Raw genomic sequence first — 12,949 nt, 5'->3', positions numbered from 1 at the left:
TCAAGCTTAGAAATTGCATGCAATACTAATAAAAAAAAATTTTATTCGATTCGATTATCCAAAATTATAAAAATAAAACAGATGAAATAAAAATTTTTAATTCTGATCGAATTTGATAAATATAAAAAGAAAATACTGTGTAATTTAGCAAAATAATTGATCATTTAAACATTTGCGATAGTGACAGAAAGAAACGAATGCTGAAAATTGCGTCAGCCAATTAATAATTAATGCCCGCGTTCCGACACATTCTTCGCCGATTCTATGTCGACATCCTTCTTATCCTCCTTGTATGCTTTATTAAATTTTGTCTTTATCATTTATCTCGCGCGCACGAAGAAGCTATCATCCGGATAACGCGCTCGAAGAGTATACAGTATGCTATTATTACCGCACATTAAGGCCAATGTTATAACTCGTTTTCCCGGGGTTTCGCATAATGGACGTGGGCACTCGCCCTAATCTTGCGATTGTCTATTAACGTGTGCCGCGTGTACCGACGCGCCTCTGCCGAGTCCTTCTTTTCTCTCCACGCGGTAATTCAATCGTGATTTCCGCGGATGAATGCGGGACGGAGACACACGCGGGGCGGGGGGGGGGGGGAGTGTGCAATGCGACGCGATGCCGGTCGCGCGCGAAACCAGTTCCCAGGATAAAAGCGAAAGAAGAGAGAGAAGTCTGACCGGGAAGGTGCTCTCGGTGCTCTTCTATAGGGTGTCCCGTAATCTTCTGTCCAAATAATAACCGTGCAATTTTCTTTTCGCGCTTCGAGTAATTGCGCTTACTTGGAGGAAAGAAGCGTTGAACTTTGAATAATAGCTAATCCGAAATCTTATCTTGATCGGATCTAAGAGTACAGTGAAAACGTGAGGCTGATTGTATAATGACTAAGTAGATCGACAAGCCGTCACGCGATGGAGAAAAGACTTGCGAATTAATACTTTCGAATGTAAATTAGTTCTCGGTGCTCGCGTTTTACGAAAAAAAGAATAATAGATTATTAGAAAAAGATGTGATTCTTTTTAAAAGAATTAAAGTCTGAATAGAGATATGTCAAGCATAAAAAATGCAAACGCGCGAATATTATAAAACAATTTATAATATTCGAGTTCAAATTTCAATTGTAACATCAACAAGACCGTGATAAGAAATTTTAATATAAACATATAAACGTAGAATTTTTTTGTGAAATAAATATTTTTACGTAGATTTTGTGTTCAGGACGACATACACTTCTCCGAATGATATCTGTGGCTATTTTTATATGTGGTAAACAGGATATGATAAGTAGTCTTCCTAAAAGACTTCTTTGTTTATCAGAAAACTGTTTCAACATTTGTATATTTCTTTTAATTTTATATTTACCAAATGTTTTCGTTTTGTTTTAATCTTATTTTAATATACTGAATGAAATTCTTTTCGGAATACTACTAATAAGATTCGTATGTTATGGAATTGTTGAGACACAATAGAAATATTATCTAACACATTACGCGATAATGTTATACAAGCATGGTCAAAGCTTCTTCATCATGGTATGGCAGGTGTGTGCACTTTAATGCGTTGTACATTATATACGCCAGCTGCTTGAAACTATAGTTTATATATGCATGCGTGTAAAGGTCCCCCTAAAGAGACCTGAATATGCACAGATTGTTGGAAAAAGTGGAAGAAATGCTATCACAAAATATCGGATACATTGATAGACAAACAAGAAAGTTCATATCTTTTGATAAAATGTATTATTTAAATCTCGATATCTTAAATTATTTAACTTATGCATTCAATTTACACATTATTAAATTTTTCTTTTTATCATGTTGATCGTTTTTTATTTTTAAGATCTTCAATATATTTTTTGTTGAAATCTCAAATTGATATAAATTTATTATAAATAATCAGAAAATTATATTGTTCATCAACAAATATGTTCCGTTTTTCGTCGATGCGTTAAAGGAAACGCGCTTATTTTATTGAATTATATTTTGAATATTGGGCCGGGGGAGGGTAGGGGGGGGAGGGTTCGCATTGTTTTTACTAATTTAGATTGGATCTGCTTTGATAGGATGTGATAATAGGGTGTTTTTCCATTTTTCTCGTTGTTGTGATTTAGTACACGATTGAGGAAAGATAAAAGGAAGATTACTCGAAACGAAACGGCGCGCATTCGCGCTCAATTGATTTTCGTTCGCTATTTATTTTTCCGGATTCCATCGTATGCGATGATACGCACGGAAGACGCACGTTCTTCGCTGATGCGCCCGTAAATTGCATGGCCAATTTCGTTGCGTTGCGTTGTGACGACGCGATCGTGTCGGGAAAACGGAACGATGACAGGAAGCACAGTGTTTTCACAAGAAAAGATTACGACAATGTAAATGCTCGGTTGGCGAACTCTTACTCCCATTTCCATCTCTCGCTCAAAGACCGGCATATCCGTTATGCATACGAAAAGAAAAATATTTCAAATAAATGTCTTCTTTGCGCTTTGTATGCCCTCATGAAGTGAAAAATAATTTTATGGCAAAGCGAAAAGCGCGGCTACATATATATAAAAGGATAAAAGGAAATGTATTACATTACATTTCTTACTTTCATTATTCAAATCTTTAATTATATAGAATATGAATATGAATAAATATAAAGAAGAATATAATAAAAAATATAAAATATGTCGCATATAGTAAATATCTGATATATAAGATTTTATCTACGTATACTTCGATGAGCATACATGAACTTTAGATAACGTATCTATTTACATTTTACCACAAAGTATCAGTGGTATCATTATTTTATAAACATTTTTTTTATTTTTTTTTGTGTTTATCTTATCTTTACTACTATAGAATTTTCTATCACGTAAAGTTTTCAATAGATGCATATAAAATTAGATTATATTAGAATATTTTTTGAATGATATAACAGCATATATATCACAAATATTCTTCGATTTCTGTTTTATTATCGATTTCAAGGCGCGATAGAAATACTTGGTTATTTAATCACTAGTTATTATGTATTACAATATACACTTATAAATTCGTTAAATTTTTATTATATAGTAATTAAAATTATTAGATATTGCATCAGACATAATATGCTTGATACAAATCTCGTTATGAATTTTTAAGATATATCAGCACGAAATTGTTTATTTTCTGACTTTAGTTGAAAACACTTTAATGTTATAAGAATTTTTTAATTTCAAGATATGAGATATATCTTATTTCTAATTGATTTCTTGATCGTGATAAACTATTGTTTTTAAATATTACTGTGTTATCATACTTGATTGATGTTTCTGAGGATATTCTATTCGATTTTTTACTTACATTTTACTATCGCGTGATCGATAAAATTGATAAATTCTCGATGAATTTCAGTACGTTCTAGTGTTTCACAACAGTTTGATTCTTGTTCCACCGGGCGGAATCTGTCTTTTCCTGACATGGAAATTAGTAACATAAAAAGATGGGATGTCGTGCAGGAGTATCTTAAGGATTTTCGAAAGCTATTTGAGTTAGTGAGTGCACTCAGTTTCTATTTCCTTTAGTTTCTTCAGCAAGTTTTGTCATTGTTCTGATAAGTTTTGTTTGATAAATGTTCTACGTATCTACGGAACGAAAATGGGTAGGAAGAGAATGCAGTAATTTTGAAACTTTTCTTCTAATATAACTTTCGAAATTTTCTTTTAATATAAATTTCTTTTTTTTTCTTTTTTTTTAAATGTAATTTTGTAACCGACGAAAAACCAAAGATTAAATGTCTTAACTTTTACAAGTAACATTTTCTACGAACGTGTATTCAGAATTCTTTGCAATTATAAGGGTCAATTGTTCATTCGTTAAGTTGAATAATTAAATGGCGGATTTGCGTAATCTATAGCATGAGTAAATGCAAAGATTGATTTCATGCAGACTGATTTTCTTCATCAAATCGCGAGTCAGTGTCTTCTTTGACGTCATCATCGTATGTTCTTGGTGGCAAAAATGAATTTAACTTTCGCAATTATTCTGGAATACAGTTCATTGGCGAGAACAAGATGTTAATCAACATGCAGAGCATTTCTTAAATGGACATAAGGAACTGCCGATTAACCCCAATGCGAGTTTGCTTTTTTTTTTTAGAAATACACCGCTTATATGACCGTTCCCATCATTTCTATATTCCTATTGTTCTTGTGCAAAAATTGTGATGTCTAGATATGCTTGCGGATCTTATAGCGGAATTTTTCGCGACCTGGATTTCTTTCGCACAAAGTCTTGAAAGAATTGCGTAGGTAGATTTCTTATGCAACGCAAGATTTCTTCTGGGACTTTAACGGTAGACACATGATCATGCGAGAACCAATTAAAAGAATCGTATAAATTGTCTTTTTTAAATTGTGTTGTTCGTTACATTAAATATAAACTTAAATTATTGTATTCAATTTTATAATATGTGTGCATAATTTTTATGCAGTCTATATTAACTTAAACAATAAAGATTTAAGAAAGATTAAATGTGCATCACATACAAAGTTTCTTAACTATAATTGATAAATTAAAATCATAAATTACACAAATCTTAAATTTTATTATATTTTTGTCTTCCTGTGTAACTTTATTATTACAAAGTCGTAACATTTATATATATTTACTATGTTAAAAGAACTTAGAGAACCTAGATTTCACATTCATTTGATTCTAATTATCCTTTCATTATTGTGATGCCTTACGAAATTTGTTAACATTCGTTATACAGGTCTTGATCATTAAATTAATTGTATTTTATTACCTACACATATATGTAATTACCTTGCTTTAATAAATACATATCTTTCTACGAAACGGAAATCGCGTTGTAAAAAAGCTACTGTTATGTTGTACAATGTTATCAAGAATGGTGTTGCAAGTTTGATTTATCTGACTTTATCTGACATTATCGTTACTCGATGGTAGCCAAACGAAAAATTAGTTATTATGAACAAAGATAAAAAAAATTTGTTTGTCACTTATAAATTAATTGCAATTGATGTCAATACGAAAAGCGTTCCTTAATTAAATGTGAGAGAAAGATGAATGTATTTACTCTAGATATCTTTATGACATAATATCTCAATTAAATCTCCAATGGAAGACCCGAACTAATGTTCTTTCTTTTCTCGGATAGATTGACGCGAATGGAGATGGCTTCATCAACGTTACCGAACTGCGAAACGCTTTGGATGTTTGCGGCTTCAAAATGCCAGGTTACAAAGTGCGCCAAATGATCGAGGAGTACGACGATAAGCAACGATTGGAACATAAAGGTCGGCTTTCCTTCGAAGAGTTTGAGAAACTTTGCAAGGAACTCAAGGCCAACGAACTGGGTTCCACGTTCAAGCAAGTCGTGTCGAAGAAGGAAAACCTCGAAACTCTGGGTGGAATCTCCGAGGCATCCAGTGAAGGTACCACGCATTCCGTCAGACTTGAGGAACAACTAGCTTTCAGCGACTGGATAAATACTAATCTGTCGCACGATCCCGATTTGAAGCATCTGCTACCCATTGATCCTGAGGGGAAGATGCTCTACGATAAGGTCAAAGACGGAATATTGCTCTGGTAAATATAACTTATTTTTTATATAATTCATTGATATTTCTTCTCATTGTTATTTGCAGCGTAATATTGTATGAATATGTTTTGACATGAGTTAAATATAATAAAATGAATTCTTATTTATAATTATTCCAAAATTTAATTGAAATATATCTATATAATGTTCTTTAAGTGTCTATTTTAAATATTTAAATTAAATAATTGAATTAATCATTGTAATTAGAATTATAAGCAGCATTTATAAATCTAAATTAATTTTGAATATGATAATATCAGAATTTTTAAAATTATAATTTGTTTTGATAAATAAATGATTTTAAAATCGATTAATTTATTAAAAATGAAAAATTTCTCTATTAAAGATTAATTTTACTTTTACTTTTCAGTAAAATAATTAATCATTCCTGTCCGGACACTATTGACGAGCGCACGATCAATAAGAAAAATTTGACGCTATATAAGAAACACGAAAACTTGACGCTGGCTCTATCTTCAGCCCAAGCTATCGGCTGCAACATCATAAACATCGATGCTCACGATCTTACCAAAGGTTCGCCCCATTTGGTGCTGGGTCTGCTTTGGCAAATCATCCGAATTGGCTTATTCAATCAGATTACTCTGGAGAATTGCCCCGGTTTAGCTACACTTTTGCAAGACGGCGAACGAATCGAAGATCTGTTGAAACTGTCTCCGGAATCGATTCTTCTCCGATGGGTGAACCATCATTTGGAGAATGCCGGCATCGCTAGGCGGTGTAACAATTTCCAATCCGACATCACGGACTCTGAGATTTACACATATCTCATTAAACAGATCGCACCCAACTCGACTGGCGTCACCTTAGAAGCCTTAATGGAACCGAACCATATGTCTAGAGCGGAGATTATGCTTCAGCAAGCCGCGAAACTAGGCTGTCGTACTTTTGTAACGCCTAGCGACGTCGTGAACGGTATTTACAAACTTAACTTGGCCTTTGTCGCCAATATGTTTAACAACTATCCCGGATTAGATAAGCCGGAAAGCAACATTGAAGGTTTGGAGTCTTTAGAGGAGACGCGAGAAGAAAAGACCTATAGAAATTGGATGAACTCGATGGGCGTTTCGCCGCATGTTAATTGGCTATATTCGGATCTTGCCGATGGTTTGGTGATCTTTCAGTTGTATGACATTATCAAACCAGGCACTGTGAATTGGAATAAAGTGCACAAGAAGTTCACGAAGCTTCGGAAGTTTATGGAAAAATTGGAGAACTGCAATTACGCTGTTGAACTGGGTAAACAGATGAATTTCTCACTCGTGGGCATCGCTGGACAAGATATCAATGATGGAAACGCGACCTTGACATTGGCTCTGATATGGCAATTGATGAGGTCGTACACGTTGTCGATTCTGACATCTTTAGCCGGTACCCAGGGAAGCACTGTTGTGGAAAAAGAAATCGTTCAATGGGTGAATTCTAAACTCCAGACAGCTGGCAAGACCAGTAGTATAAAAGGATTTCAGGATTACTCAATATCGGATGGGAAAGTTGTTCTCGATCTCATCGATGCCATTAAGCCCGGTTCGGTCAACTATGATCTTGTCAAAGAAGGTGGAACTGAAAATGTAAGGTTTCCGCTTATTATTTCTTAATATTCTTAGAATGCATGTTTTTAGTTAATTATAGGATTTCTTTCGATTGATAACAAACTGTAGTTGTATAAACAATTCCTAGCGAACCGAACTATATATGTATCGATAGAAGCTCTATTAATCTAGTGTTTCGTTTAATAGTGAATTATCTCTTTTCAAGATATCGTCAGATATTTATATGCTCACAAATGTTAACTCATAACTGTAATTAAAAATTTTCTTTATCTTTTTATCTCTCATGGAAGTCCAAAGAAAAGTGAAAGTCAATTGATTACGTGAAAACGTGTTCTAGTCTAAATAGATCAATCTTTTTTGGTGTCTCGTTTTTGACGTAACTAATCGATGACTACCGCTTTTTTGTTGTACAGGAAAGTCTGGACAATGCAAAGTATGCGATATCCTTGGCGCGAAAGTGCGGTGCGCGCGTCTATGCACTGCCAGAGGATATAACCGAGGTGAAGCCGAAGATGGTAATGACAGTATTCGCCTGTTTGATGGCGATGGATTACATCCCGAATATGGACTCTGTAAAAAATCAACAAAACAATATCAATAATGGCCAATAATGTTGGCGTCAACTCGTCATCGTGTTATTCCACCTAACACGTGCCGTTTATCTTTTGTACACAAGAACTTTCGATCGAATTGCGCCACCTCACGCCTTTTTCACGAGCGTAATGCCTGTATATACGTAGATTAAGTTAACTTGTTCTTAAAGAGAAAATATTAAGGATTATTATTACCTCTAGAAAGAATTCATGAGACGAGAAGGGGAACTCCTTTAAAACTCTAACGAGAATTTTTTGAGTCCTGTTATTGGTTAAACGAATATCGTATCAGGTAATATAACAAAGAATATGCCAAGATAGTATTTGGTAAAAGAAATTATATTATCTTAAAATTTTAATATTTTTCGATTAAAATATGCGAATTTTATCATTAGTGTAATACAATTATTAATATGTGAGAGATATAAGAACTCAAAATTTAAAATATACTTTTAGTCTCTTGAATGTGGCGATAATAACTTTCTAATTTAAGTATTGAAGATGTATGATATATCGAATATCGATATTTTTCGTGCCAGAAAATGTATTTACTTAAAAAGTGAGAAGAGTACAGATTATCAGGAATAAGTTGCTGGAATCGCAGATATTTAGCTCTAAACACTTTTCCATAATATGCGACTGACATGTCTTGCGCGATGTGGAATTCTCCTTCTTGTTTATGTAATCATATCACTCGTTTTCATTCAACTACTTGTACCACATCAAATTTGTATAAATCAATTTTATATATTTAGAACTCTCACTTCACTTAAAACGCAAACAGAAAATATGCTAGAAATCATCAAAAAATATTTAAAGTGCATACTCAAATATATTAATATACAAGAGATTCCGGTCTTAATTTTAATGATAAATTTCTTTAGAATTTTTTTTTTGAATCTATTTATGAGATTATTGTTCATTATATTTTAAAAGTTGCAAAATGATCATTTTCTCTTTTATGAAGAAGTGGCAATTTTTTCTTAAAAGATCAGTTTTAAATAAAAAAATCCCGCATATATTTTGAACAGATCATTTGTCTTACGTGTACTACTATAGAATGAATAATCATTTAACACTCAAATTATACAATACAGTCAAAAATGTATACTTAACGCACATGTATTTTATATATATATATATATATATATATATATATATGTATATATATATATATATATATATATATATATATATGTATATGTATGTATATGTATATAACACACACACACACACACACACACACACACACACACACACACACACACAATTTATATATATATATATATATATATATATATGTGTATTTGATAATCTAGATAAGAGATTTGTGATCTATTTAAATGCTTATTTTATGCGCTTTCAGTAATTCAAAGTGTATATCAGGAGGTCATGACGGTCTGAAACTTGTTAATTATTTTTTTTTGCACATGCATTAATGTTGTATGAATGAATTTTATATTCAACGTATTAATTGCAAGTATTAGTTGTACATATGAAATCATATATCTCTTTATGAGTGTATTATACAATATTGCCTTTTTATATATTTTATCTGAGTCTAAACAAGAATTAATTTCTGAAATAGAAAAAAAAAGAGGCCTTTTGATATTTCACTTGAAATCTGCCCATGTCATTAGCGCGGCATAACTTCTATGTTATTAATGTATTCGATATAATGCATATTCGAAAAGTATCAGTCGATAATTGATTATATGCTCTATTAATGGACGGATAATGAATAATAATGATATAATCATGGTGACGCACAAAAGTAATTGTAATCGTGCCATTATAAATATTAAAAATCTAAAACATGATTTGATATTAACAATATGTTTATAATTGATTTGGATCGGAATGTACTTATGAATCTAAAGGCAAATGCTAAAACATCGTGATTGTCCTCTGCGAATAAAAGAGTTGAAAAAACGCAGGTTTCTCTTGGTCTTGGTCTTCTCTTAGTGTTTGCGAATTATTTCGTACATGTAGCATTTGTATATATATATATATATATATATATATATATATATATATATATATATATACACATATATTTAGATAGATTAGGAAATTAATTGTTTTCAGAAAGTAAATATTCTCTTTATAATCAAGTAAGGGCCAATCGCAAGCATGAACCGAAGTGACTAAAGTTCTTTTAAAATTTTAAGACGAACTTTGTTGTATTGCTTTTAATTAATTTTTCATTAAATTTTAGAGATTGCTGCAAGGGATGGAGATGGATATTAGGTGAGATTTATTAAAAATTTAGCATGTCTCTGTTGTGATTATGTAGTTGAATTACAATTAATTGTTAATTATAACGCGGACGTTAAACATAGTTATATTAGAAGATGCAAGAAATGAGAAATTAATTGCAATGAATATGATTAAGACTCGACTCTCTTGCGATGTGGATTATGTGACGTCAGAGGCGAGAAATGACATGCAAAAAGTTTCTTTCGTCATATGGCTTTATTTTGTACTTTTTCCTTAAAAACATGATATTTTCATGTTCTAATGATCTGGTTACGTATCAGTAATCTATTGGACAGATATCTCACTTCACAAGTTTTAAGAAATAAAACTATATGACGCAAGAAAGTTTTTGCATGTCATTTCTCATTTCCGATGTCATAATTCAATATGGCTGCAGCGAGAGAGTCGAACTTCGAGTGTAATGCATATTATCGATTCGTAGAGATATATTATTTCTTTAAATTTATTTTTCCATTTTGTGAATTTAATTCGTCATTTCATCATTTAATTGTCGTAAAATATTATTAATATTCATTAATGTTAAATTACGTTTTTATTCCAAGAAGAAACAGAGTAGATGTATGTGGACGTGTGATTATAATATATTCCTATAATATATATGGAAAATATCAGTTTAAAAAGCAAAATCTATAAATTGGAATTTAACATAACACAGACTTGAAGCGTTTATGTTAGTCCTACATTTGATCGCACTATTCAGAAATTCTCAAGGATTGTCTGCAATTAACTAATTAGTATTAAATATCGCAATCATTGAATAACTCCCAATTTATATGATCATTGTATACATATAGATTTCATATATAGACACATATGCGCGTATACACGCACATATACACGTACATTCTATGTCGTGTGTACGTGAACATGCGTCCATCGTTTTTAGTTATAATTTAATGTAGCGTATGTGTAATTTAAATAAAAGAAGTTTACTACATATACTTTTATTGCATCGCAGTTAACTAATAGAAGTAATACATAAAGTGAACTTGGGGAAATGATTTTAAGAGCATGTTTGGTTAAATTAAATTATTTTTTATCTATTTTTTATCTATTTTATTTTTTATCTATTTTATTAATGTCGTTTATTATTTTTATAGAAAGCTTCTATTGTTATATCTTTTTATATTTTTATCATTTGTTATTCTTGTTACGTATGTAGAATACGTATAATCGATTCTGTATTATTTCGCATATTGTTTTTGCAAATTGTTACATATAAATTTTATTGTAAAATTATATCTTTTAGAATTAATGTTACATTAATATTTTACAATTGTTTTTATTATTAATTAGTAGAAACACTTTTTACATCATGATTAGCAAATAATTTGGTTTTACCCGGTCTCATGATTATAGGAGAATCTGTCGTGGCAGGTTGAATATCTTCTAAAATTATGCTCGTAATTTCATGTATGGTGTACGTCTCATTGTTCGAAACCGATGTGCCCTTTCTCATTGTATACGAACTAAAACTATTTTCACTGATTTTCATCTGGCTACTCATAAATTCCTAAAAAATAACACGTGCGAATTAAGAATAATTTCTGAAACTATGCTTCTCTTTTCCTGAAGACAGAGTAAATCAAAGAATTTACAAATTTTTGTTTATTTAAAAAACAGTTCTGAGATATTTATACATTAAATTAATATAAATAATAATAATTATATTACTAATAATTATAATTATAATAATTAATAATTATAATTATAACTAATAATTATAATTATTAAAGCAAGCAAATTGAATCTATTGAAAACACAAAACAACAGCATTAATAAATTATTCATATGTATATATATATATATATATATATATATATATATATATATATGGTATATATATATATATATATATATATATATATATATATATACATTGTCACGGGTAACTTACCAAATCTGCTTGTAAATGTTCACAAACGACCGTGTCACCATATTTACGAAAGTAACCGTCTGCATAACAATTGCAATCATTAATATTTGTTGTCTTGTCAATGAAGTACATGTCGGTAGAAGCCGTATGCTGCAATGTCGATGGCAATAGTTTCAATCGGAAATCGCGACGAATCTCTGTTTCCGCATATTCAGTTCTGGGACGGCGATACAAATCGAAGGTGACGTTGCACCTGCCTATGGTGGATTCAGCGATACCATGGAATGTACCGTTTCCGATGTTGTCGAAATTGTCGCCGGGATTCAATTGCTCGGCCACCATCTTCAGGATGTTGAGATCATAGACTCGTGTCAGTTGGCTCGCGATGATAGCCTCGATGCCTTCCTCGTTATAAATCAGCTCCATAACCGTTCCAGTGATATTCTTTCGTCGATTCGCAACATCGCCTTCCTCGCCAATTGTTCCAAAGTTGAAGCCATCAACGTGCTTGAAGCTACAGTTCAGAGTATCATTTTTCTTCGGGGTACAATATAACCGAGAAGTAATACGATAACCGGACTGAGTTTTGCACGATTGAATATTATCGGAACACTCCGGTGTTCCCGTCACATTCATGTGAACGGTGAAGACATATTCGGGTCCATATGGCCATGCACCATCTTCGATGGGAAGTTGCACAGCTGACAAAAAAGATATCAAGATTTTCATAAAATAACTTGTGAATCCATATCCATTTCTCATCGTCGAGCCATTATTTTTTGTTTATTATTTATCGCGATTTCGTATTCTATTCGTAATTTTTATTATTCACTTATAGGAAGAAACGCATTTATTATCGATACGATATGGCAACTAACTGATAAATTTTACTTACCTAAAAAGAACGGTATAAACGTTGCGATGATCATATCACCGTGTACAAATCGCGATATGTGTTTGACGCTACTCTTAATCTTGAAACCGCTTTTATACCGCGTTTATATCGTTAAGAATCTCCTTATTATGTAATT

The 12,949-nt window shown here is 31.8% G+C and overlaps 2 protein-coding genes across 3 annotated transcripts in view; one reads left to right on the top strand and one right to left on the bottom strand.

Annotated features, from left to right (window-relative positions):
- Positions 1–10,979, top strand: part of Fim (plastin-2 fimbrin) — a 26,444-nt gene extending 15,465 nt beyond the window's left edge. The window contains exons 1-4 of one of the 2 annotated variants that reach the window (XM_011633035.3): positions 3,437–3,526; positions 5,155–5,585; positions 5,969–7,187; positions 7,583–10,979. In XM_011633035.3, the coding sequence (XP_011631337.2) occupies positions 3,452–3,526; positions 5,155–5,585; positions 5,969–7,187; positions 7,583–7,780 (1,923 nt within the window). In that variant the 5' untranslated portion in view covers positions 3,437–3,451 and the 3' untranslated portion in view covers positions 7,781–10,979. Of the gene's footprint in view, positions 1–3,436; positions 3,527–5,154; positions 5,586–5,968; positions 7,188–7,582 lie in introns of those variants that run through there. The other variant, XM_011633036.3, reaches the window with a different exon arrangement.
- LOC105423327 (uncharacterized) lies at positions 10,971–12,949 on the bottom strand. Its single transcript, XM_011633037.2, has 3 exons — positions 12,814–12,949; positions 11,940–12,619; positions 10,971–11,555 (listed from the first exon to the last, which is right to left on the bottom strand). Exons 1-3 carry the CDS (start codon positions 12,845–12,847, stop codon positions 11,331–11,333), a joined length of 939 nt encoding a protein of 312 aa, XP_011631339.2. The 5' UTR covers positions 12,848–12,949; the 3' UTR covers positions 10,971–11,330.

Source organism: Pogonomyrmex barbatus, unplaced genomic scaffold (genome assembly GCF_055798465.1).
Source record: "Pogonomyrmex barbatus isolate J1 unplaced genomic scaffold, ASM5579846v1 scaffold4, whole genome shotgun sequence".
Taxonomy (NCBI): domain Eukaryota; kingdom Metazoa; phylum Arthropoda; class Insecta; order Hymenoptera; family Formicidae; genus Pogonomyrmex; species Pogonomyrmex barbatus.
Note: the sequence above shows the minus strand (reverse complement) of the source record. Positions and strands in the feature narration are given on the sequence as shown.